At 44.6% G+C, this 24,125-nt stretch overlaps 1 protein-coding gene across 1 annotated transcript in view; it reads left to right on the top strand.

Moving 5' to 3' along the window:
• The window catches only part of fmn2b (formin 2b), a 326,311-nt gene that overhangs the window by 153,686 nt on the left and 148,500 nt on the right, over positions 1 to 24,125 (top strand). The window contains exon 8 of the mRNA XM_078405062.1: positions 10,340 to 10,401. Coding sequence (XP_078261188.1) covers positions 10,340 to 10,401 — 62 coding nt within the window. The remainder of the gene's footprint in view (positions 1 to 10,339; positions 10,402 to 24,125) is intronic.

Below are 24,125 nucleotides of genomic sequence, written 5' to 3'. Positions count from 1 at the left end.
GGCATTCTTGGCAAGTCTTATGTAGTATGAGATTACTGTACAATTCTTCATGTTCCCTTTTTTTCTAAACAAAATGGAGGCAATCCTAAATGTACTTTAAAGCAACAGACTGCTGTAGTGCCAGTAACTGATCTGAATTCATCGAGCGCTCTTGTTAATTTGACATCTGAATTCAGGTGAGAGGGTAAGAAATAGAGGCAGGAGCTGTCAATGCACCAATCCTGAGGCAGAAGCCACATAAATCAAGGCTGTTGGATTAATTCCACCTAGATTCCCATGTCCTCTGATTCCATCAACAGGCCAGAAACCTAATTAGGTTTATTATTACTGTCACATGTACAGTGAAAAACTTTGTTTTGCACGCTCTCCAATTAAATCAGATATATAGATACAATCAAGCCAAACTCAAGCACAATGGCTAAAGCAAAGGAAAAGGGTAGAGAATATAGTTCTCAGCATTATTCCACGAACAAAGTCCAATGTCCACAATATGGTGGAGCTGAATTGGAATGTCCCCTCTCTTATAGAAGGACGTTCAGAATATACTCAACAACAGAACCATCATTCCCCTCTGCTTTTGAAAATTCTTGGAATTCAAAACCTTCTGTGTAAAGATGCTTCTCATTTCATGTTTATAAGTGACAGGAGGGGAAGTAGGCCATTTGGACCATAGAGTCTGCTCTGCCATTCAATCATGGCTGATCTATCATTCCCTTTCCATCCCATTCTCCTGCCTTCTCATAATCTTTGACACCCAAATCAATGAAGTATCCATCAATCTCCCCCTTAAAAACGCCCAATGACTTGGCCTCCACAGCCATCTGTGGCAATGAATTCCAGATTCACCACCCTCTGACTAAATAAATTCCTCCTCATCTTTCCAAAGGTATATCCTTTTATTCTGAGGCTATACCCTCTGGTCCTAGACTCTCCCACTAGTGGAAATATCCCTTCCGCATCCACTCTATCCAGGCCTTTCACTATTTGGTCATTTTCAGTGAGGTTCACCCTTCTAAACTCCTGAGTACAGGCTCAGTGCCATCAAACGCTCGTATGTTAACCCAAGGATCATTTCTGTAAATCTCCTCTGGACCCTCTCCAATGCCAGAACATCCTTCCTCAGCTATGGGGCCCAAAACTGCTCACCATGCTCCAAATTGAAAACCCTTTTATCTCCAGGAACTATGACATAGTTCAAGAGCCTTAACAATTGAGTAGTTTACAGGGTAGAGGCCATGGTGCGAAGAAGTGGTACAGAAGTTAAAATGCCAATGGTGGGACACGACTGTGCCCCTTTAAGTTAGGTCCCTGCTTCTCGTGCCCTTGGGTAGTTTTCCATCCCTGATATCCGATGAGTTAAAATGGTTGGTAGTGGGTCTGGCATTATGTGGGTCGAGGGCACATTAGCAACATGAGGCATCTAGGCTACTACATTCTACTTGGTGACGAGTAAAGATATCAAATTGTCTGAGCTTACACTGTAAATATTAATCTTGAGAATATGAGTATAATAAGGAATCTTGTGCTGCATAATAAAGACAAGATAACAAGCAGCAGAATATTTTAAAGTGGCAAGTAATACCACTGAGGTTTGTACTTGGTTCACTAACATTCTCTACAGGATATTTCATATGAATACGTGGCTTGAAAAATGGTGCAAGGGGGAGGGATTCAAATTTTTAGGACATTGGAACCAGTTCTGGGAGAGGTGGGACCAGTACAAACAGGACGGTCTGCACCTGAGCTGGAATGGAACCAATGTCCTAGGGGGAGTGTTAGCTAGTGCTGTCGGGGAGGATTTAAACTAATGTGGCAGGGGGATGGGAGCTAGAGCAGAGAGACAGAGGGGTGTAAAATGAGGGTAGAAGCAACAGGTAGCAACGTGAAAAGTAAAAGTGGCAGGCAGACAAATCCAGGGCAAAAATCAAAAAAGGCCACTTTTCAACATAATCGTACAAGGGGTAAGAGAGTTGTAAAAACAAGCCTGAAGGCTTTGTGTCTCAATGCAAGGAGTATACGTAATAAGGTGGATGAATTAAATGTGGAGATAGTTATTAATGATTATGATATAGTTGGGATTACGGAGACATGGCTCCAGGGTGACCAAGGCTGGGAGCTCAACATCCAGGGATATTCTATATTCAGGCGGGATAGACAGAAAGGAAAAGGAGGTGGGGTAGCGTTACTGGTTAGAGAGGAGATTAAAGCAGTGGAAAGGAAGGACATTAGCTTGGAGGAAGTGGAATCGATATGGGTAGAGCTACGAAACACTAAGGGGCAGAAAACGCTAGTGGGAGTTGTGTACAGGCCACCTAACAGCAGTAGGGAGGTTGGGGATGGCATCAAGCAGGAAATTAGAAAAGCATGCACTAAAGGCGCAGCAGTTATAATGGGTGACTTCAATCTACATATAGATTGGGTGAACCAAACTGGCAGGGGTGCTGAGGAAGAGGATTTCTTGGAATGTTTGAGAGATGGTTTTCTAAACCAACATGTCGAGGAACCAACGAGAGAACAGGCCATTCTAGACTGGGTATTGAGTAATGAGGAAGGGTTAGTTAGCAGTCTTGTTGTGCGAGGCCCCTTGGGCAAGAGTGATCATAATATGGTAGAGTTCTTCATTAGGATGGAGAGTGACAAAGTCGATACAGAAACAAGTGTTCTGAACTTAAAGAAAGGTAACTTTGAGGGTATGAGGCGTGAATTGTCCAAGATAGACTGGAGATTGATGCTGAAAGGGTTGACGGTGGACATGCAATGGAAGGCATTTAAAGGTCGCATGGATGAACTACTACAACAGTGTTCATCCCAGTTTGGCAAAAGAACAAACCAGGAAAGGTAGTGCATCCGTGGCTAATAAGGGAAATCAAGGATAGTATTAAAACAAAAGATGAAGCATACAGATTAGCCAGAAAAAGTAGCATACCAGAGGACTGGGAGAAATTCAGAGTCCAGCAGAGGAGGACAAAGGGCTTAATTAGGAAAGGGAAAATAGATTATGAGGGAAAACTGGCAAGGAACATAAAAACAGACTGCAAAAGCTTTTATAGATATGTCAAGAGAAAATTTTTAACTAATGAAGATGTGTGTGTGCACTCTTAATCTAAAGTCTTGCAGTACTGAGGAAGTGTACTCCAGATGGCAGCATACATCTTCCCAGCAACATCCTGCTCAGTGATTTCCCAAGAAATGTGTATTAATTGTCTACTTTTGCATTGACTGTAATACTGATTGTTCAACCTAGAGCCATCTCCAAAGGTTGAATGAGCAGAGTCTTGATAATTAATGTTGATTACTGCAATAGTTTGGAAGAACACAAATTCACCCTTAAACTTTTAAGGAATACTCTCCATTCAGCTCAAATATCCTGTTGGGGAGGAAATCTAGTTTAGTTTATTGTCACGTATACCGTGGTGCAGTGAAAAGCTTTTGTTGCGTGCTAACCAGTCGGCGGAAAGACTATACATGATTACAATTGAGCCGTCCACGGATACACAATAAAGGGAATAATGTTTAGTGCCGGCTAAATCCCATTAAAGATAGTCCGAGGGTCTCCAATGAGGTAGGTAGGTCGAGACCGCTCTCTAGTTGGTGAGAGGATGGTTCAGTTGCCTGATGTGTCATCCTTTTCTGGCAAGGTCCACGTATAGCTCCAGACCAACTCCACCCCAAATTGTTGCCTCCCAAGTACTTGCTGTACGGTTCCAACATGTAGACTTAATATCCTTGCTGATGGAACAGACATGCCGAGGATAGACACAAAAAGCTGGAGTAACTCAGCGGGACAGGCAGCATCTCTGGCTGACGTTTTGGGTCGAGACCCTTCTTGAGACCACCAGTCTGAAGAAGGGTCTCGACCCAAAACGTCACCCATTCCTTCTCTCCAGAGATGTTGCCTGTCCCGCTGAGTTACTCCAGCTTTTTGTGTCTATCTTCAGTTTAAACCAGCACCTGCAGATCCTTCCCACAAACTCGACATGCCTCCAGCCACCAAATTCTGAGATGGCAATGTGGCTCCCACCTTGTGGCTCGATGTTCATTTGGTGCATCTGCTTCACACGGCAAAATAACAATCCTGCCACGGTATATTGTGCATCTTACCACTTAGAAAGTAGATTAACTATTTCTTTGATGCACCATCAACCTTACAAAGAACAGTTGAAATGCAGTGTCAGGCAGCAAGCAGATGAAGAAAACAAATATTTAATTTACTTTGTTATTGTCACAGAGGTACAGTGAAAAACTTTTTTTTGTGTCCAGTCAGCGGAAAGACTGCACATGATTACAATCAAGCCGTCCACAGTGTACAGAGTTGTTGAGGTTTAAAAGAGTGGAGTTATTGTAATGAATGATAACAGATCTACTTCTGAGACCAGCATGTAGAGAGAGAGGCCTGGCTTTGGCGCCATGGACAAGTAGCCGAAGGTAGGAGGGAGGTGCAAAGTCTCTCCTCTCAACAATGGACTGCCTCGCATCTAAGTGCGAAAGACAAACGTGAAGCATTTGCAACCCCATTCAGCCAGAAGTGCTGAATTAATGACCCATCTCAGCTTCCTCTCGAGATCCCCATCAGCACAAAAGCCAGTCTTCAACCAATTCAATTAACTCAACGTGATATCAAGAAGCTGCTAAGAGCACTGATTACAGTGAAATCTGAGACCAGTCCCAAGCTTTATTGCTGAAAACTTGCATTCTGGAACGAGCTGCACCTCGAGTCAAGTCATTGAGGTAAAATTACAACATTGGCATCTACAAGACAATGTGGAAAATTGCTTAGCTAAAATCCAATTTGGCTAATCGTTATTTAATCTGTCTACTCTCAATCATAAACAGATTGATAGAAACCAAGAGCTCAAGAAATTGCAGTGCATTTTTAGATGTAGCCCATTCCATCACACAGACCATTGCCTCCATCTATACTTCACGCTGACTTGGAAAAGCAGCCAACATCATCAAAGACCCATCCCATCCCACCCTGGTCATTCCTCCTCTTCCCTGCTCCCGTCTGGCATAAGTGCAGAAGCTGGAAGGCAAGTGCCACTAAACCCAGGAAGAACTTCTTCCCCTCTGTTACCAGGCTTCTGAATGGTACTTCCATTGGCTAGGGTGCTGTCCGATTCACCTTGACATCCGATTGGACTTTGTCAAGTATCTGATGTGTTACAATGCTGAGAACTATATTCAACACTCTGTACCTTCCCCTTTCATCTATCTATTGTATCTGAGTTTGACTTGCTCATATTTTTCCACATTGCTCATATTTGTGCATGGTATATCTAATCAGTTTGGGAATATATATATATATATATATATATTCCTTTATTCATCCCACACCGGGGAAATTTACAGTGTTACAGCAGCAAAGTGGATAGCAAGAGAGAAAGAGATCATTCATTATAAGTAAAAGATACATAAATTGTCATCAGTTTTCCGTGTGTTCTTAGCTGTTATTGTTACTCGTCTGCTGGGAGCAGTGCTGGTTGTGCAGTCTCACAGCAGCGGGAAGGAAGGACCTATATCTCTCCTTCACATTGAATGGCGGTGCTGGCTCGAAGGGCCGAATGGCCTCCTCCTGCACCTATTGTCTATTGTCTATTCACGCACTTGGGATGAAGGAGTCTGTCACTGAAGGAGCTACTCAGTGCAGTGACAGTGTCCTGCATGGGGTGGGAGTCATTGTCAAGCAGCGATGTTAACTTTGCCATCATCCTCCTCTCTCCCACCACCTGCACTGAGTCGAGGGGGCAACCCAGAACAGAGCTGGCCTTCCTGACCAGCTTGTCGAGTCTCTTCCCTTCCGCCGCTGAGATGCTGCTGCTCCAGCAGACCACTCCATAAAAAATGACTGATGCAACCACCGTGTTGTAAAAGGTCCTTAGGTGTGCCCCCTGCACTCCAAAGGACCTGAGTCTCCTTAGCAGATAAAGTCTGCTCTGGCCCTTTCTGTATAGCGCATCGGTGTTTTCGGTCCAGTCCAATTTATTGTTGAGGTAGACACCCAGGTACTTATGAGAATCCACCCTCTCTATGTCCATTCCCTGGATGTTCGGTGTCGGGGGGACCTGGCTGCGCCTGCAGAAATCTACCACCATCTCCCTGGTTTTCCCCGCGTTGATCTGGAGGTGGTTCCGCTGGCACCAGTCCACAAACTCCTTGATCAGTTCTCTGTATGCCCTGTCATCGTCGTCTGTGATGAGGCCGACGATGGCAGAGTCGTCAGAGAATTTCTGTAGATAGGAGTTTGCAGAGCTGTGCCTGAAGTCCGCAGTGTACAGGGTGAACAAGAATGGAGCTAGCACTGTTCCCTGCGGAACCCCTGTGCTGCAGACCACCCTGTCCGAGACCAGGTCCTTTGTCCTCACATACTGTGGTCGGTTGGTGAGGTAGTCTAGAATCCTGGATGTGAGGTGGTGATCCACTCCTGTGCGCTCCAGCTTGCCCCCCAGAAGTCCCGGCTGGATGGTGTTGAATGCACTGGTGAAATCAAAAAACATGATTCCCACAGTGCTATCCGGCTTCTCCAGGTGTGAAAGAGCTCTGTTCCATAGATACATGTTGGTGTCCTCCACCCCGATGCGAGTCTGGTAGGCGAACTGCAGCGGATCCATTGATGGTCTCACCAGAGGGTGGAGATGGGCGAGCACCAGACGCTCCAGTGTCTTCATCAGGTGTGATGTCAGTGCCACCGGCCTGTAGCTGTTGAGTTCCTTCGGGTGCGACGTCTTTGGTACCGGTACCACGCAGGATGTTTTCCACAGCTGTGGAACTCTCCCCAGTTTCAGGCTCAGATTGAAGACATGCTCCACTATTCCGCACAGCTGGTCTGCACAGGACTTGAGGAGCCACGAGCTGATGCCGTCCGGACCAGCCACCTTCCTCGCATTGATCTTCCTGAGCTCATTTCTCACCTGGTCTGTGGAGAAAGATAGATTGGAGCACAGGGGCTGGGTGCTCAAGGGTGTGAGAGGAGGAGGAGGGGGGTGGTGGGGTTGGGGCAGGAGAAGCAGAAGCAAAGCAAATGCAAAGCAAAAATGTTCACTCTACCTCGCTGTATGTGACAACAATAAACCTAAACCAGAACCCATTTTCAAGAAGCAGTTACTAAACAACAACTGATTTGGGTTTGGGTGTTGTGAGAAGTGCTTGGCTCCAGATCTCATTTCAGCCTTGATCTAAACCTGGAGCAGAGCTGAATTCTAGAGGCAAGGTCAGGCTGACTGCTCTTGACATCAAGGCAGCATTTGACCAGGGATCACATCAAAGTATCCTGGTAAAATAAATCAATGGGATTCAAAGGGGAGTATATCTTTCTAGCTTGCTGGTGTATTGGACACCTTTTAAATGGAGTTTGTTTATGCTTCTTGTGACTGCGAAGGTTTTCTCACCTGGAAATTGCCCCTAATGCATAGGATAGTACTCGTGTCCGCGTGATCAATGGTTGGCATGGGCTCAGTGGGCCAAAGGGCCTGTTTCCACGCTGTATCTTTAAAACTAAAAACTATCTTCCACCTCGTGCTTTATTCTCAGTCATTGAAGAACATTGCCAGCTTACTGGTGAAATGGTGTTCCCAAAAGCTCAGAGACTAGATTAGTGCACAAACTGCATGCACAGTCACTCACCTACCTGGTTTCATGTGGTTTGGTTGACCCACTAAACTAATAGGTCAGGCAGCAGGAAGGGATTTCTATTCATCGTCCCAGTTGGATATCCCCTTCTCTTTCATGTTCAGTATGTTGTGCTCGACAACCTGCTTTTTTTTCTACTAGTAATGCGGTTTAATTCTTTGGTTTGAAAACAGATTAACTCAAAGTCTTAAGCAAAATTACTGTGCTCCGTATTGCTTTTTCCATTCTTTGTTGTAAACATAGTCCTATAACACAATTTTCTAACCTGCTGGGTTATTATTAATATATTTGATTCGGTTCACTTTGAATTCATTAGACTCTGAAGCACGTTGCATATTACTAATAGTTATGGTACATCTATGTTTGATGTACTTCATAATGGACCATCTGAAAATATGGTATCAGTGTGGACTCCAATTATACTTCTGTTTTCATCATGATCCTGAAGCTAGCTGATTTGTGCAAACATTTGAAAGCAGAGTATGTGGCACAATGGTGCATCTGGTAGAGCTGCTGCCTCGTGGCATAAGCGCCCGGGTTTATTCGTGACCTTGGGTGCTGTGTGTGTGGGGTTTGCACGTTCTTTCTGTGACCGCGTGGACTTCCGGGTGCTCCGCTTTCCTCCCACATCCCAAAGATGTGCGGGTTTGTAAATTAATTGGCCCTCTGTAAATCTGCCCCATTGTGCGGTGAGTGGATGTAAATGTGGGATAACAGAACTAATGTTGGCATGGACTCGCTGGGCCGAAGGGCCTGTTTCCCTGCTGCATCTCTAAAATCTGAACACGATGGAGCTACAGGTCATTTCCTTGCTGTTCAATTTATCTACATGTTATATGTGACTAATCCTCTGGGGATGTATCGCAACTTAGTTTGGCAACTGCTCTGGATGAAATTGTAGAATTGCAGATAGAGCCCAACATATAAGAGAAGAGGAGATACAAGAGATTGCATATGTTGGAATCTTGAGAGGAATAAAAACAAACTGCTTTAGGAACTCGGCAGGTCAGACAGCATCTATGGATGAGTGACGTTTCAGGTTTGGACCCTGTTGCAGTCTGGAGAATGGTTCTCACCCCAAAATATGGACTATTTTTCATTGAGATGCTGCCTGACCCACATTCCTCCAGCAGTTTGCATCTTGCATATGTAAACGCAGGTTGCTCAGATACCAGGCAGCATGGTTTAGTTGAAGCACAGGAACAGGCCCTTTAGCCCACGATATCTGTGCCGAACATTTTGCCAGCCGTCTCTATTGCTGGGATAATTGTCATTGCAAAAGATTCGGCTCACCGGATTGCTGAGCACTTGAACAAGATTATAACGTTTTCCAAGTACAAGGATACGGTAAATAATGTCACTACTACTGTTTAACCAACGCACGATGCATGTAGTCTAACTTGCGCCCTAATTAAATCAATTGAGCATTTACATATCAATTTCCACAGCATAACTGTTATCGGATTAACAACGGGCGATTGTGTGACAAGTCCCCACCTCCCATCGTGCCTGGTGCAAATTGGTGGGAAAGGGAAAGAAATGGTCAAAATCTGAACTAAAACTGTCAGCTTTGAGTGCCGAGGACTTGATCCTCGCCAAGGTTTTGAAATGAACTGGTTAATTCAGTAGAGGATTAGTCAACTTGTATTTGACACGGACCAGAGATGAAAATGTGTGTGTGTTGTTACGGTGTTGCTTCTCTTAAGCGATAGGAGCAGGATTAGATCATTCAACCCATCAAGTCTACTCCGCCATTCAATCATGGCTGATCTATCTTTGCCCCTCGATCCCATTCTCATACCTTCTTCCCATAACCCGACATCCATACTAATCAAGAATCTGTCAATCTCTGTCTTAAAAATATCCGTTGGCTTGTCCTCCACAGCCATCTGGCAAAGAATTCCACAGATTCACCACCCTCTGACTAAAGTTCCTCCATCTCCTTTGGAAAGGCAAGTCCTTTTATTCTGAGGGTATGGCCTCTGGTCTTAGACTCCCCCACTAGTGGAAACATCCTCTCCGCATCCACTCTATCCAGGCCTTTATAAGGCTGTTCGGTAAGTTTTAATGAGGTCTCCCCTCATCCTTTGTAATTCCAGCGACGACAGGTTCAATGCCGTCAAATGCTCATCATATGTTAACCCATTCATTCCTGGGATCATTCTAATTCCTGGGCTATTTATAATTCTCTGGGAAACCTTGCTGGTGGCATTGCTCTGATCTTTTTAGTTTTGGCTGTGAAATGGTGTGTGTGTGGTGGAAATCTTCAGTTATTGACACCTGGCCCCACCTGAGTCCTGCTTTGCAAGTTTAGTCCGCACATTAATACTATCCTACACACACTAGGAACAATTTACAAATTTACCAAGCCAATTAACCTACAAACCTGTACATGTTTGCAATGTGGGAGGAAACTGGAACTCCCGGGGAAACCCCACACAGAACACGGAGAACATACAAAGTCAGTACAGACAGCACCCGTCGTCGGGATCGAACCTGGGTCTCTGGCGCTGTGAGGCAGCAACTCTGCCGCTGTGCTGCCCTTGCCACAGCGAGATTCCAATCATTTATGCAGCCCAAGCTCCTAAGCCAGTCTGACCGACAGGGGTCAACTCCACAGCCATTGAGCACCTTTTGTGCTCCGTTGACCTTAACCCCCCAACTGACCTGTCATCGTCTTGACAGCTCTTCCTTTTTGTCCTTTTCTCCACAGCTGTTCTGAACTTGGACAATTCGGTGGTTGACCTGGAGACCCTTCAAGCCTTGTACGAGAATGTAAGTACTTCAAACCAAAGGAACAAAAGATGACAATGTAGTCGCAATCTTTTGGATCCAAGCAGTCAGGAACAGGGCATTTAACCCCATTGCTCAAAGCTGCATGTTAGTTTATGTAGCAATTGATTCCTGGGATGCATATTTTGCTTTGTAACTGAGCTACTGTTTCATTCTAAAACAATCCTATATTTAAGGTAATTTGATTCTCTCTGCGCATTCTTCATGCTTTAGCAGTAGGAAATTCAAAGCAAAAACATTTTTCCACTCTTTAGCTCTGCTTTCATTCTCGCTGCAGTTGGCAAAATCTTAATTGCAATGCTTTCATTGAGTTCAGTTATGTTAGGTTAATGCAGGATGTTGTGTGAAATAAGTTAGTTAAAATACATACGTTTTATGGAATGCGAGAAGGTTAATGTTTGTAGCCTGTGGAAATGAGCAGAAAGTTCAGATTTGATGTGGTCCATTTAAGGGGCACCACTGGGCATTTACCGAGCGTTGACCTATTTTGATACAGATTTTTCAGGTTTAATTCATCCCAGCGCTTCTGACCAAATTGGGAGCATCACGCCTGACCTCGCAAATCGCTCGATGCACAAATGGGTGCCTGAACTTTCAACGCATTCCTTTTTGCAGTGGCAACTTTTCACAATTGCACATTATGATATTGGGTTTCACTCCAAATGTCGTGTATTAGGTCCCAATATAATTCTGGTATGCGTGTAGTTCAAAAGCTGAAAGTCGTGAACCGTCTTGTGGCCTGTGCAGAAGCAAGCGAAACAGCAGCAGAAATAATTTGGAGACATTTTTCCGCTCATTGCTTCCCAAATTTTTTAAAAAACCCTCCCTTTACTGTGTCAGCTCTCCTATTCTGCTTAGGAAGGAACTGCAGATGCTGGTTTATATCGAAGATAGACACAAAGTTGAGTTGTGTTTATTGTCACGTGTACAGAGGTACAGTGAAGAGCTTTGTTGCGTGCTAACACCAGCCATGTCTGGGCTCCTCCGTGTATTTGTGCTTAGAAGTGGGATCCCACAGGAAATAGATTTTTGGAGTTCATGATTGAATAGAAACTTGACTGGGTAACCTTTTTTATGTGGATGTATAAAACGAGCTGCAGGAGGAAGTAGTGAAGACACGTACTAGCACAACATTTAAGAAACATTTAGACAGGTGCGTGGATAGGATTAGAGGGATATGCAGCAAACTTGGCAGGTGAGACTAGTGTAGATGGGGCATGTTGGTCGGCATGGGCAAGTTGGGCCAAGTGGCCTGTTTCCTCGCTGTATGACTCTACGACTGACCACTTCTAAAGGTTTTCTTACTGAATATCTTTTTCACCAAGTTGATTTGTGTAACATGCTGGAAGTTGATACAGCCTGATGCAATTCCCACGCTACAAATTTTGCTACTACTTTAAAAGAAAGTAACTTGCTTCAGAATAGTTTTTTGGGTAACGCGATGAATTAAATCTCCTTTCTGATCTATTTTTACTTACACTTCCCTGGACAATCCAGCAATAATTCCAGCAGAGGTCACCCAGGGCCTGCAACTCAGACCAAACTCGAACTCTGGCCCAATTGCATTAGCAGAGGTGATACTACGTGTAGCAATCATGAATTGAGGTTATCCTAAAGGATAAAATAAAGAACAGGTTAAGAACTTTAGAGCAAAGTGTTTTCATAGAGTCATGCAGCATGGAAACAGTCCATCGGCCCAACTTGCCCACAGCAACCAACGTGTCCCATCTACACTGGTTCCACCTGCCTGCTTTTGGTCTTTGTACCTCTAAACCTGTCTTAACAATGTACCAGTCCAAATGATTCTTAAACATTACGATAGTACCTGCCTCAACTACCTGTGCAGGCAGCTGATTCCAAATACCCACCACCCTTTGTGTAAAGAAAACAAAGTTACCCCTTATGTCCGTATTAAACCATTCTACTGTCACCTTAAACCTATGTCCTTTGGTTGTTCCAAATGTTCAATTGCCATATATACCTAAATGGAACAATGACATTCCTCCTTGCAACAGCAGCACAACAGGTTTGTAAACATGGTGCTCAATAAATAATATAATACACACAAAAAACAATAACTAAGAAAACCCAATATAGTGCAAAAAACAAAACCCAAGCCCAAAGTTTCGAGTGCAACCCAGTCAGATTGTAGTTTGGAGCTCAGTTGAAGTTCGTAGTTTTCAATAGCCTGATGGTTGTTGGGAAGAAGCTGTTCCTGAACCTGAATATTAGTTTTCTGACTCCTTGGGCCGAATGGCCTAATTCTATGGTGTGGCTCCATGATGCGACCCAAGATTACTTAATTAAAGAGTGAACATTTTCTATCCAATCCAAAGAAGTGATTAGAAAGATTTGATCTTAGACTGATCTAAAAGTCAGAAACAAGCCCTTCAGCCCACCGAGTTCGCAATGACCAGCAATCGCCCTGGACACTCGCACTATCCTACACACTAGGGACAATTTACAATTTTACCAAAGCCAATTAACCTACAAAACTCTATGTCTTTGGAGTGCGGGAAGAAACCAGAGCACCCAGAGAAAACCCACACGGTCATGGGGAGAAAGTGCAAACTTATACAGACAGCACCTATAGTCAGTATAAGAAAATAACTGCAGATGCTGGTACAAATCGATTTAATCACAAAATGCTGGAGTAACTCAGCAGGTCAGGCAGCATCTCGGGAGAGAAGGAATGGGTGACGTTTCGGGTCGAGACCCTTCTTCAGACTGATGTCAGGGGGGCGGGACAAAGGAAGGATATAGGTGGAGACAGGAAGATAGAGGCAGATCTGGGAAGGAGGAGGGGAAGGGAGGGACAGAGGAGCTATCTGAAGTTGGAGAAGTCGACGTTCATACCACCGGGCTGCAAACTGCCCAGGCGAAATATGAGGTGCTGCTCCTCCAATTTCCGGCGGGCCTCACTATGGCACTGGAGGAGGCCCATGACAGAGAGGTCAGACTGGGAATGGTAGGGGGAGTTAAAGTGCTGGGCCACCGGGAGATCAGTTTTGTTAATGCGGACCGAGCGCAGGTGTTCAGCGAAGCGATCGCCGATGGAACCCAGGTCTCTGGTTCTGTAAGATAGCAACTCTACTGTGCCGACCATTTGTCTTGTGGTGTGTGCCGTTGATGAGCTCTGAGATTACTTAATTAAGAGTAAACATTTTCTCTCTAATCCTCAGCAATGATTTGATTTTGGGCAAGACTGCAGTCATGTTCATTTGCTCAACTTGGAGTGGGGAGCTGAGCTGAACTGACCACTTTAGCCTTGGGTTTTTGGAGCTGCACCATGGGCCTATTGCGACAGGACTTTAATGGTTTTGATCGCAAGGAATCAGAGGTTAGCTGCCCGTCTCTTCTGCAATTTCACCAACAGTTTCTGTGTTTTCCGACCACTTTTAAAAAACAAAATGGAAACGTGGCTTTCTCGAATAACTAGGGTTCCTAAAACATTTGTGCGCAGGAATGTGTTTTGAAAAGCTTTGTCCTGAAAAGGAGTGGCAGTGAATACCCAGCGGGAGGAGAATAGGTGGCAGCTTCGCCAAAGTTAACGCTTTTGTAGGCCTTAATAAAAGTGCAGTCAAGTGGCAAAATGGAACAAAGAAGGGAGAGCGGGAGGAGATTTAATTAAGTGTATGAAATTGAGAGCCTAAACAGAATGAAGAGAAAGGACCCCCCTCCACCCCCCTTCCTTGCCAGAGTGGACAATCACATAGCAAGGTAGGTTAATTGGGCTGGTGGAAGGGGTCATGGCGCCCAGGAGCGAAGAAGGTTGCAAAAAGCGGCGATCACTGCCCAGTCCATCACGGGTACTGACCTCGCCACCATCGAAGGGATCTAAGAGTGTCGCTGCCTCAAAATGGCAGCTAGCATTGTTAGTAGATTAGCTACCAACAATTCTCTGAATGCATTCAAGAGAGAGCTGGATAGAGCTCTTAAGGATAGCGGAGTCAGGGGGTATGGGGAGAAGGCAGGAACGGGGTACTGATTGAGAATCATCAGCCATGATCACATTGAATGGCGGTGCTGGCTCAAAGGGCCGAATGGCCTCCTCCTGCACCTATTGTCTATTGCCTATTGTCTATCTATTTATAGCCACCATGAAGGGCTGCATGGTGGTGCAGCTGTAGATTTGTTGCCTTACCCGGGTTCGATCATGACTATGAATGCTGTCTACATTCTCCCTGTAACTATAATAATGCATTACATTTATATAGCGCTTTTCATATACTCAAAGACGCTTTACAGGGATTTAGAGAACATAGGGAAGTGAATAAATAGATAAATAAGTAAACGAACAGAGAAAGGAGACAGAAGGTGAGGTGACCTTCAGTGGTTGAAGGCAGTACTGAACAGGTGAGACTTCAGTGATGTTTTGAATGTGGTGAGTGAGGAGGAGTCTCTGACGGTTTGGGGTAAGGAGTTCCATAGGGTGGGAGCAGCGATGGAGAAAGCCCTGTCCCCCCAGGATCTGAGTTTGGTCCAGATGTGGGGGGATAGGAGATTGGCAGCAGCAGAGCGGAGGGTGCAGGTGGGAGTGTGCCTGTGGAGGAGGTCGGTCAGGTAGGATGGGGCCAGGTTATGGAGGGCTTTGTAGGTCATGAGGAGGATGACTTTGTACTGGATTCTCTGGGGGATGGGGAGCCAGTGGAGTTTGTAAAGGACGGGGGTGATATGGTCACGGATCGGGGTGTGGGTGAGTAGACGGGCAGCGGAGTTTCGAATGTATTGAAGTTTACTGATGATTTTTGAGGGTGCGCCATAGAGGAGGCTGTTGCAGTAGTCCAGACGGGAGGTGATGAAGGCGTGGATGAGGGTTTCTGTAGCTGGAGGAGAGGCATGGACGGAGACGGGCAATGTTTTTGAGGTGGAAGAAGGCTGTCTTTGTGATGTGTTTGATATGTTTGTCGAAGGAGAGGGTTTGATCAAAGATGATTCCAAGATTCCGGATGTGAGGGGAGGTGGATACTGGGAGACCATCAATATTGAGGATGAAGTTTTGGGTGGATTTGGTGAGTGTTTTGGACCAATGATGATGATTTCAGATTTGTTGCAGTTGAGTTTGAGGAAATTTGATTGAAGCCAAGATTTTATTTCAGTGCTGCAGTTTGTCAGTGTAGAGTGTGTGGTGGTGGAGATTGACTTGGTGGAGATGAGGAGCTGGATATCATCGGCGAAGCAGTGGAAGTTGAGACGGCGGATTAATTGACCAAGGGGGAACAGGTAGAGGATGAAGAGGAGGGGGCCAAGGACTGAGCCTTGGGGGACACCTTGGGGGAGGGGAGCGGTGGGGTATTTACAGTTGTTAATGGAGATGAACTGGTGCCTGTCAGAGAGGTAAGATTTGAACCAGGATAGGGCTGTGCCGGTGATGTTAAAGGAGGTTTCAAGTCGGGTGAGGAGAATGGAGTGATTTATGGTGTCAAAGGCGGCGCTGAGGTCAAGTAGGATGAGGATGTTGAGGTTGCCAGCGTCGGAGGAGAGGAAAAGGTCGTTTGTGATTTTGTGGAGCGCAGTTTCAGTACAGTGGTTGGAGCGGAATACGGATTGGAAAGTTTCATACAGGTTATTGGTAGAGAGGTGGTATTTGAGTTGGGAAGCTACAGCTCTGTGGGTTTCCTCTGGGTGCTCCAGGTTCCTCCCACATTCTAAAGACATGCAGGTCAGTTTAAGTGGCTTGGGTTGTTGTAAAATTGTCCCACGTGTGTGTAGGTTAAGGGCCTGTCCCACTTAGGCGATTTTAAGGCGACTGCCGGCGACTAGGCTGTTGCCGACAGTTCGCCGGGGTGTCGCGGGCATGATTGTGAGGAGTCTTCCAAGAATCATCTGGAGTGAAATTTCTCGGCGGCAGCTGGCTTGTCACCAGGTTTTGTTGCTTATTGGGGGCGCTGTCGCATGCTGTCCCCAGGTTTGCTAGGTTCTCTTAGATGCATTTAGAAGCACATAATATTAAAATAAGTAAAGTCATTTCAAAATACCATAAAATGCTTGTGTTTAACCAATTTATTTACCGTCAGGACATTTGGCAGGTAGGTTGGAGGCGACAGTTTGACAGTCAGGTAAGCATGGGAATTTTTGCGATGTTTATGACCATCAGCGATTACATTTATAGTGGGCTCCCAACCCAGATATGCAACCCAGAAACCAGATATGCATCTCCCGTACATTTTCAAAGAATGCCCACACTCCGCACAAAAATCCATTTAACCACTTTTAAAATTAAATTTCTTAATACTGCTATTAGTAAACTGGAAGTCAATCCAGTTTATGCCTTGTTACCGTGAAGCTTGGTTTTCAAGTAACCCGGGCAAGATGTTATATTTCAAAACTCTCAAGTAATTACCGACTTGTCAGTGATTTCAGCGAAAATTAGGACGCCGGAAAAGCATTGACAGCGGGGGGATTTCGCGATGTTTCCGAAGACCGTGTGATCTCGACCTGACTCGGCATTGTTGTGGTCATTGTCGTCGGGTAAAAGAAAATTTTTGGCGATCTGTTACGACTTTGACAGTCACCAACAGTCGCCTAAAAAATCGCCTAAGTGGGACAGGGCACATGGTGGTCGCTGGTCAACCACAGACGGTGGGCCGAAGAGCTTGTTTTCCACTGCATCTGTTAAGTCTGAAGTCTAAAGAAAGAAGCATAGTTAGTTTTGAAGTACTAACTATGTGAAAGGAATAAGAATTGCATATTTTTGACAATGTTCCACACTCCTCCTCCTGCCAGGACTTCATTAGTAAATCTGAGCACAGCTGAGTCCATGCAGAGAGAGGGAACATTGCCAATTTATCCTGTCTCTTCCTCCACACACTGTCAGGGCATGGCCCACATCATCTGCTTATGGATTTCAAGTGATATTTAAAAAAATTGTTGTTGCCATAAATCAATAATCCTCGCAAATCATCTTAACCTCTGCACTGCTGCAAACTAACTCTGTTCAGCTCTAGTTTAATTGTCCTATGTACCAAAATAGAACAAGAAATTCTTACTAGCAGCAGTATCACAGGCCTATAAACAGTACTCGAGACGAACAGGTAAACATAAAAAAACAAATACATTAAAAAAAACAATATTAGTGCAAAATAAAAGGTTTTGGTGGCAGCACGATGGCGCAAGGGTAGAGTTGCTGCCTTACAGCACCAGAAACCTAGGTTCAATCCTGGAGCAGTCTGTAAGGAGTTTGTACTTTTTCCCTGTGACTGAATGGGGTTTCCCCGGGTCCCACACTGCAAAGATGTGTAGGTTTGTAGATTAATTGGCTTCAGTAAAAAGAAAACTGGGCTCTGTGGGTCAAAGGGCCTATTTCCATGCTGGATCTCTAAACTAAACTAATTTTTAATTATGTGTTAAATCTTTAAGATGGAAATGATTTGGGTTGGATTCCTGCTTCACGTTACATGATTTGATGCTAAGGTACAATTAGCCTTGGAGCCCCTGAAACTAGGAATAGATAAAAACAGTCCCTGAGGATCACAGTCATAAACAGACCCTTTGGCCCAACTGGGCCATGTTGACCAAGATGTCCCATATAAGTTACTCCCATTTGCCTGCATTCCTCAAAACCTTTCCTATCCATGTATGTGTCCAAGTGTCTTTTAAATGTTGTTATTTTGCCTGCCGCAACTATCTCCTCTGGCAGCTCATTCCCTATACCCATCCACCCTCCGGGTGAAGATACCCCTCGGGTTTCTATTAAATCTTTCCCCTTCCACCTTAAGCCTATGTCCACTGGTTCTTGATGCCTGTATACTAGGTAAAAGACTCTTTGCATTCACTGCATCAATTCCCCTCATGATCTTATGCACAAATTCTTTGAACAAATCCTGCTGGAAAGAATGTATGAGAGGAGTTGGGGAATAACCGGGGCTGTGTTTGCATGCCCTTCTCTTGCAGTGTGTCTAGACTGACACTGGCTTGTGGTACCAAATTGCTGTCTGCATGTTGGTCCAGTCGGAAATGCCTTCAGAGAAAGAATTTAAACATTAATGGAAAAGGGGAAGTGAAGCTGGGTCTGGTCGGTTTGGGATACATGTCGTGCTGAAGGCATCAATGATAATGAAATGGCAATGTTGGATCCCCCATCCCAACATGTTTCCGTTATGACCAATGTTGAGCAAATTGAAGAACACCTTTGCATTAGAATCCTAGTTTTCACAACTTTTCAAGTTTCAATAGATTTTGCAATAAATTTAATATTCGAAAATACTTTCGAAGCTCGAATGATTTGGATAGACAACGTAAAATTTGTGCAAGTTCTCAAAAAGCCTCCATTATTGTTATTGGTTGGTGAGTAAAAGGAGTAGAAAAATCTTGTCAAATAGTGCCTTAGAGTCATACAGTGTGGAAACAGGCCCTCAGGCCCAACTTGCCTATGTCGACCAACATGCTCCATCTACACCAGTCCCACCTGCCTGCGTTTGGCCAATATCGTTTTAAACATGTCCTATACCTGTCTAAATGTTTTTTAAAAGTTGTGATCGACCCGTAACCTTTTCCATTAATCTGAAGGGATGGTGAAGCAGAATAGCTAATCGTGGGAATAAAAATCCCTTATATTTGGTGGTGGAGGAAGAAGTGTGAATATGAAGGAACCAGGTTTTCATTCAGTGTGAAGCTGAGACATGATGTAAAGTTTGCTGAGTACTCTTTCACCTGAGGAACCGGTTTGTTTTATGGTAGCAGAGATACGCTGAAGACAAATGTGACTTTTCACACACACACGCACACACACACGGTGGTTCAGCAGTAGAGTTGCTGCCTTATATCGCCAGAGCCCGGGGTTTGATCGTGACTACGGGTGTTGTCAGTACGTTCTCCCAATGACCTGTGCGGTTTTTCTCCGAGATCCCCGGTTTCCTTTCGCACTCCAAAGACGTACAGGTTTGCAGGTTAATTGGCTTGGTAAATTGTCCCTAGTGTATGTAGGATAGTGTAAGTGTGTGGGGATCGCTGGTTGGAGTGGACTTGGTGGGCCGAAGGGCCTGTTTCCACGCTGTATCTCTAAACTAAAGTATGATGCCTGACCCACTGAGCTAATCCCTCATTTTGTGTTCAATTATGAGATTGATGAATCTCTCCTTTAAAAAAAAAACATTGATTTGTTTAGAGAAGGCAGGTGAGAAATAAGAACATTAAAGTTCATTTAGGTCCCAAAAAAAATAAAATGTTTCCAGACTCGTGTTCTAGAGAAATTGCATGTTTTTATCACAGTTAGTATTTTAAGATCACAAGTCATAAGATCATAAGTGATAGGAGCAGTCCCATCAAGTCTACTCCGCCATTCAATTATGGCTGATCTATCTTCCCTCCTCACCCCATTCTCCTGCCTTCTCCCCATAACCTCTGACACCCGTATTAATCAAAAATCTATCTATCTCTGCCTTAACAATATCCACTGACTTGGCCTCCACAGCTTTCTGTTGCAAGGAATTACACAGATTCACAACCCTCTGACTAAAGAAATTTCTTTTCATCTCCTTCCTAAAGGAACGTCGTTTAAATCTGAATAAAGACAATAAAACCTTTAATAAAATTAAACACTTTTGCCAGTTGTCATTGTGCTTTAAAAGCTGTGAACTTGGGCTTGCGCATAAGGTTCTGAGCTGCAGAATACAAGTCATGGAAATGTTACACCAATTCTAAGATGGCAATGCCTTGTTTACTTTTTCAGTGAAACTAAACCAGATGACCATGTCTTTGGCAAGTGGTAGAAAATAGATTGCCAGGATGTATCATGTCTACAGAAAAACCTTGGACCATATGGGTATCATAAAAGTGGATAGGGTAAATCATTCAGAAGATGAAATGCTTCCTTAATATTCAGACAGTGGCTGTAAATCATAAATAATTGTGAAGTAACGCATTCTTTTATAATAAGTGTATTCTGTGATCGTACATAATTTTTCTCTTGAGAGTTCCTCGCATTTACGTGGAGGGTAGTGTAGACTTGAGTAAATAATACGTCGTCAGTGGGTGTCTTGGCAGTAAGTGCGTGCTTTCCTAAACACGGGTATCGGTAAAATGAAGTGACATCATTGTAAATTGGAGTTAACCCTTGCTGTCTTTGTCAGGCTGGTGTGTAGAAGCTACAGAAACTGAAATGGGTGTATTGGCCCAAAACGTGCTTAACATGGAACATAGAACATTGAACAGTACAGGAACAGGCCTTTCAGCCCAAAGTGTCTGTGCTGAACATGATGCCAAAACCAATTCTTATTAGTCTGCACATAATCCACATTCCTCCATTCCCTGCATATCCATGTGCCTGTCCAAAAGTCTTTTAAATGCCACTATCACATCTGCCTCCACTATCACCACTGGTAGCTGTTCCAGGCACTCGCTACCCTCTGTGTAAAACAAAACTACCTCCTTTAAACATTGCCTCTCATACTTTATAACTATGCCCTCTAATATTTGACATTCCATCCTATGAAAACTGTTCTGACTGTCTATCTTATCCATGCCTCTCGTATTTCTAAATACTTCTATCAGATCTCTCTTGACCTTTGGCATTCCAGAGATAACAATCTAAGTCTGTCCAACCTCTCCCTGTAGCTTGTACCTGATAATCTGAACATCATTCCGGTGAACCTCCTCTGCATCCTTTCCAAAGACTCCTCATCCTTCCAGTATTGCAGCAACCAGAATTGCATGCAATGCTCCAAGTGTGGCCGAACCAAAGTCCTATAAAGTTCCATCATGCTTGACCTTTAACTGACATTTGAATAAAAAATGTGGTTCGATAGAGTCATAAAGAGTGGACACAGGCCCATTGGCCCAACTTGCCTACACCGACCAACATGTCCCATCTACACTAGTCCCACCTGCCTGCATTTGGCCATACCCCTCAAAACCTGTCCTATTCAATAGACAATAGGTGCAGGAGTAGGCCATTCGGCCCTTCGAGCCAGCACCGCCATTCACCGTGATCATGGCTGATCATCCACAATCGGTACCTCGTTCCTGCCTTCTACCCATATCCCTTGACTCCCCTATCATTAATAGTGCTATCTAACTCTCTCTTGAAAGCATCCAGGGAATTGGCCTCCACTGCCTTCTGAGGCAAAGAGTTCCACAGCTTCACAACTCTCTGAGTGAAAAAGGCTTTCCTCATCTCTGTTCTAAATGGCCTACCCCTTATTCTTAAACTGTGGTCCCTGGTTCAGGACTCCCCCAACATCAGGAACATGTTTCCTGCCTCTAGCGTGTCCAATCCCTTAAGAATCTTATGTTTCATGTACCTGTCCAAATGTTTCTTAAACGATGCAATAGTACCAGCCTCAACTACCTCCTCCGGCAGCTCATTCCGTACATCCCCACCCTTTGTGTGAAAAATTTACCCCTGAGGTTCCTATTAAATCTTTCCTCCCTCACCTTAAACCTAGGTCCTCTAGTTCTTGATTCCCCTACTCTGGGCAAGAGAAACTGCCCGATTTATTCCACTCATGATTTTGTTCACCTAAGTTTGATTCTTTTCATCCGCATAATACATGTGAGATCTAGCTCTGTCCCCATTGTTAAATCAACCTGACTTAAGGACATCATAGGTGGGCTCTCAGCAGTATACCAGTGATTGTCCCATTCATCTGCATGAGGTTACCGACCTTGATGGAAAAAGTATGTGGTCTGTTTTTAGTAATTAGTGCTTTCAGTTTATTACCCCATGTTTTGGATGAAATGTATTATTTCTGCGCACTCTATAGGTCCAGGGTCAGAAGAGTGGTGCGGCGGTAGAGTTGCTGCCTTACAGCACCAGGCTCCCGGGTTCGATCCTGACTCCGGGTGCCTGCCTGTACGTTCGCCCTGTGACTGCGTTGGTTTTCTCCGGGTGCTCCGGTTTCCTCCCACATTTCAAAGATGCGTAGTTTTGTAGGTTAATTGCCCTTTAAATTCTTCCTCGTCTGTAGCATAGAACTAGTGCATGGGGATCGCTGGTCGGCGCGGACTTGGTGGGCCGAATAGCCTGTTTCCATGCTGTATCTCTACACTAAACTAAAATACATTTCAAAAACAAATGTTTCCAGTTGTCAGAGGCAAAGTGGTCTCTGGGCTGTGGCAAGGTGGTCGTCACAGCGTTTTTGGACTGGCTTGGCTACAAACATTAAGTGCAGATTGTGGAGAGGTGATGGGCAGTCATTGGTAGGGCCAAGCATAACAGTCAGACTGCAGAGCGTGGAAATGGGCCATGTCCATACTGGCCATCAAGTATCCATCAGTTCCCTCAGAATCGCCCATTTTCCTACACGCCAGGGGCAATGTACAGGGCCACTGAGCCGAGATACTTGCATGTCTTTGGGACGTGGGAGGAAATCCAAGTGCCCAGAGGATGTGGTCACATGGTAAGCGTGCAAACTCCTCACCGCACCCGAGATCAGCATTGAATCTGGGTCACTGGAGTTTGGAAACGGCATCTCCACTGTGTACCTCTGATCTGCCAGTCCCTAGTTCACAGTTTGGATGAAAGAGAGTGCTTCAGTTTCTTGCTTGTTGGAATTCAGGGTAATTTCTTTTGCAGGATTCTAAGCCGCAGGTATTCAGGGTAAAGACTGACTGTCTGCTGTTCACCAGTTGTGTGGCATAGTCAAGTTGGAAATATTCATCGTGGAGAGAGCTCCTTCCATGCAGTCAGTGGAAACTAATGGAAGCGATTCTTACCTCCTGCATGAGATGAGACAGAGTGACCTTGGAAATGTGTACACCACAAATACAGATTAATGAGTTCTTTCTTGCTAACTATCCATCCACATCCCAACCATTATTCCAAAGCATCTCAAACCCAACATTTCCCATCTCTTCTGCTCTCACTTCACAATTTTTTAAAATACAGATTCTAGGCATATTTAATTTTAATTATTTCATGTTCATAAGTTCTAGGAGCAGCATTAGGTCATTCGGCCCATCGTCTACTCCTCTATTCGATCATGGTTGATCTTTCTCTCCCTCTCAACCCCATTCTCCTGCCTTCTCGTCATAACCCATGACACCCTTACTAAGAATTTTTTTCAGTTTAAGAATAAAGGGGAGACCATTTGAAACTGAGGTGAGAAGAAAGTTTTTCACCCAGAGATTGTGAATTTGTGGAATTCTCTGCCACAGAAGGCAGTGGAGGCCATTTCACTAAATGAATTTAAAAAAGAGTTAGATGGAGCTCTAAGGCTAGTGGAATCAAGGGATATGAGGAGAAGTCAGGCATTGGTTACTGATTGTGGATGATCAGCCATGATCACATGATTGGCGGTGCTGGCTCAAAGGGCTAAATGGCCTCCTCTTGCACCTATTTTCTATAACATCTATATTTGACTGCGTGTTTGGCATTTTTATGTGTGGCAGGGGTCAGTGGCTTGGAGCGTGTGGGGTAGGGTTGGGAAGCGACTCTGTTTGCCTGCCCCTCAAGGGGGTGGGGGTTCAGGGGCAGCTTGCCTGCCCCCCGGGAATGAAAGGCAGGCACTGCCTCTGAGTTCTTTCAGTAACTCGATAGTAATAAAATCGCACATGAAAGCAATGGAATGAAACCCGACTCTGGCAGTGGCTTCTGGTCAGCCTTGTGAATTTCTCCTCCTCCCTCCCCCCACCCCCCCCCCCCCCCCACACACAAAAAAAAACTAAACTTGTTTTGTCAAGTTAGAAATTCAATAAAAGCGAAGCAAGCTTCCTTTGCTGAAACAAACCCAATGTTTAAAAAATCATGTAATTTTCCAGCCACTTTT

This window comes from Rhinoraja longicauda, chromosome 9 (genome assembly GCF_053455715.1).
Source record: "Rhinoraja longicauda isolate Sanriku21f chromosome 9, sRhiLon1.1, whole genome shotgun sequence".
Taxonomy (NCBI): domain Eukaryota; kingdom Metazoa; phylum Chordata; class Chondrichthyes; order Rajiformes; family Arhynchobatidae; genus Rhinoraja; species Rhinoraja longicauda.
The sequence above is the reverse complement of the archived record's forward strand: the minus strand, read 5'-3'. Positions and strand labels throughout refer to the sequence as shown.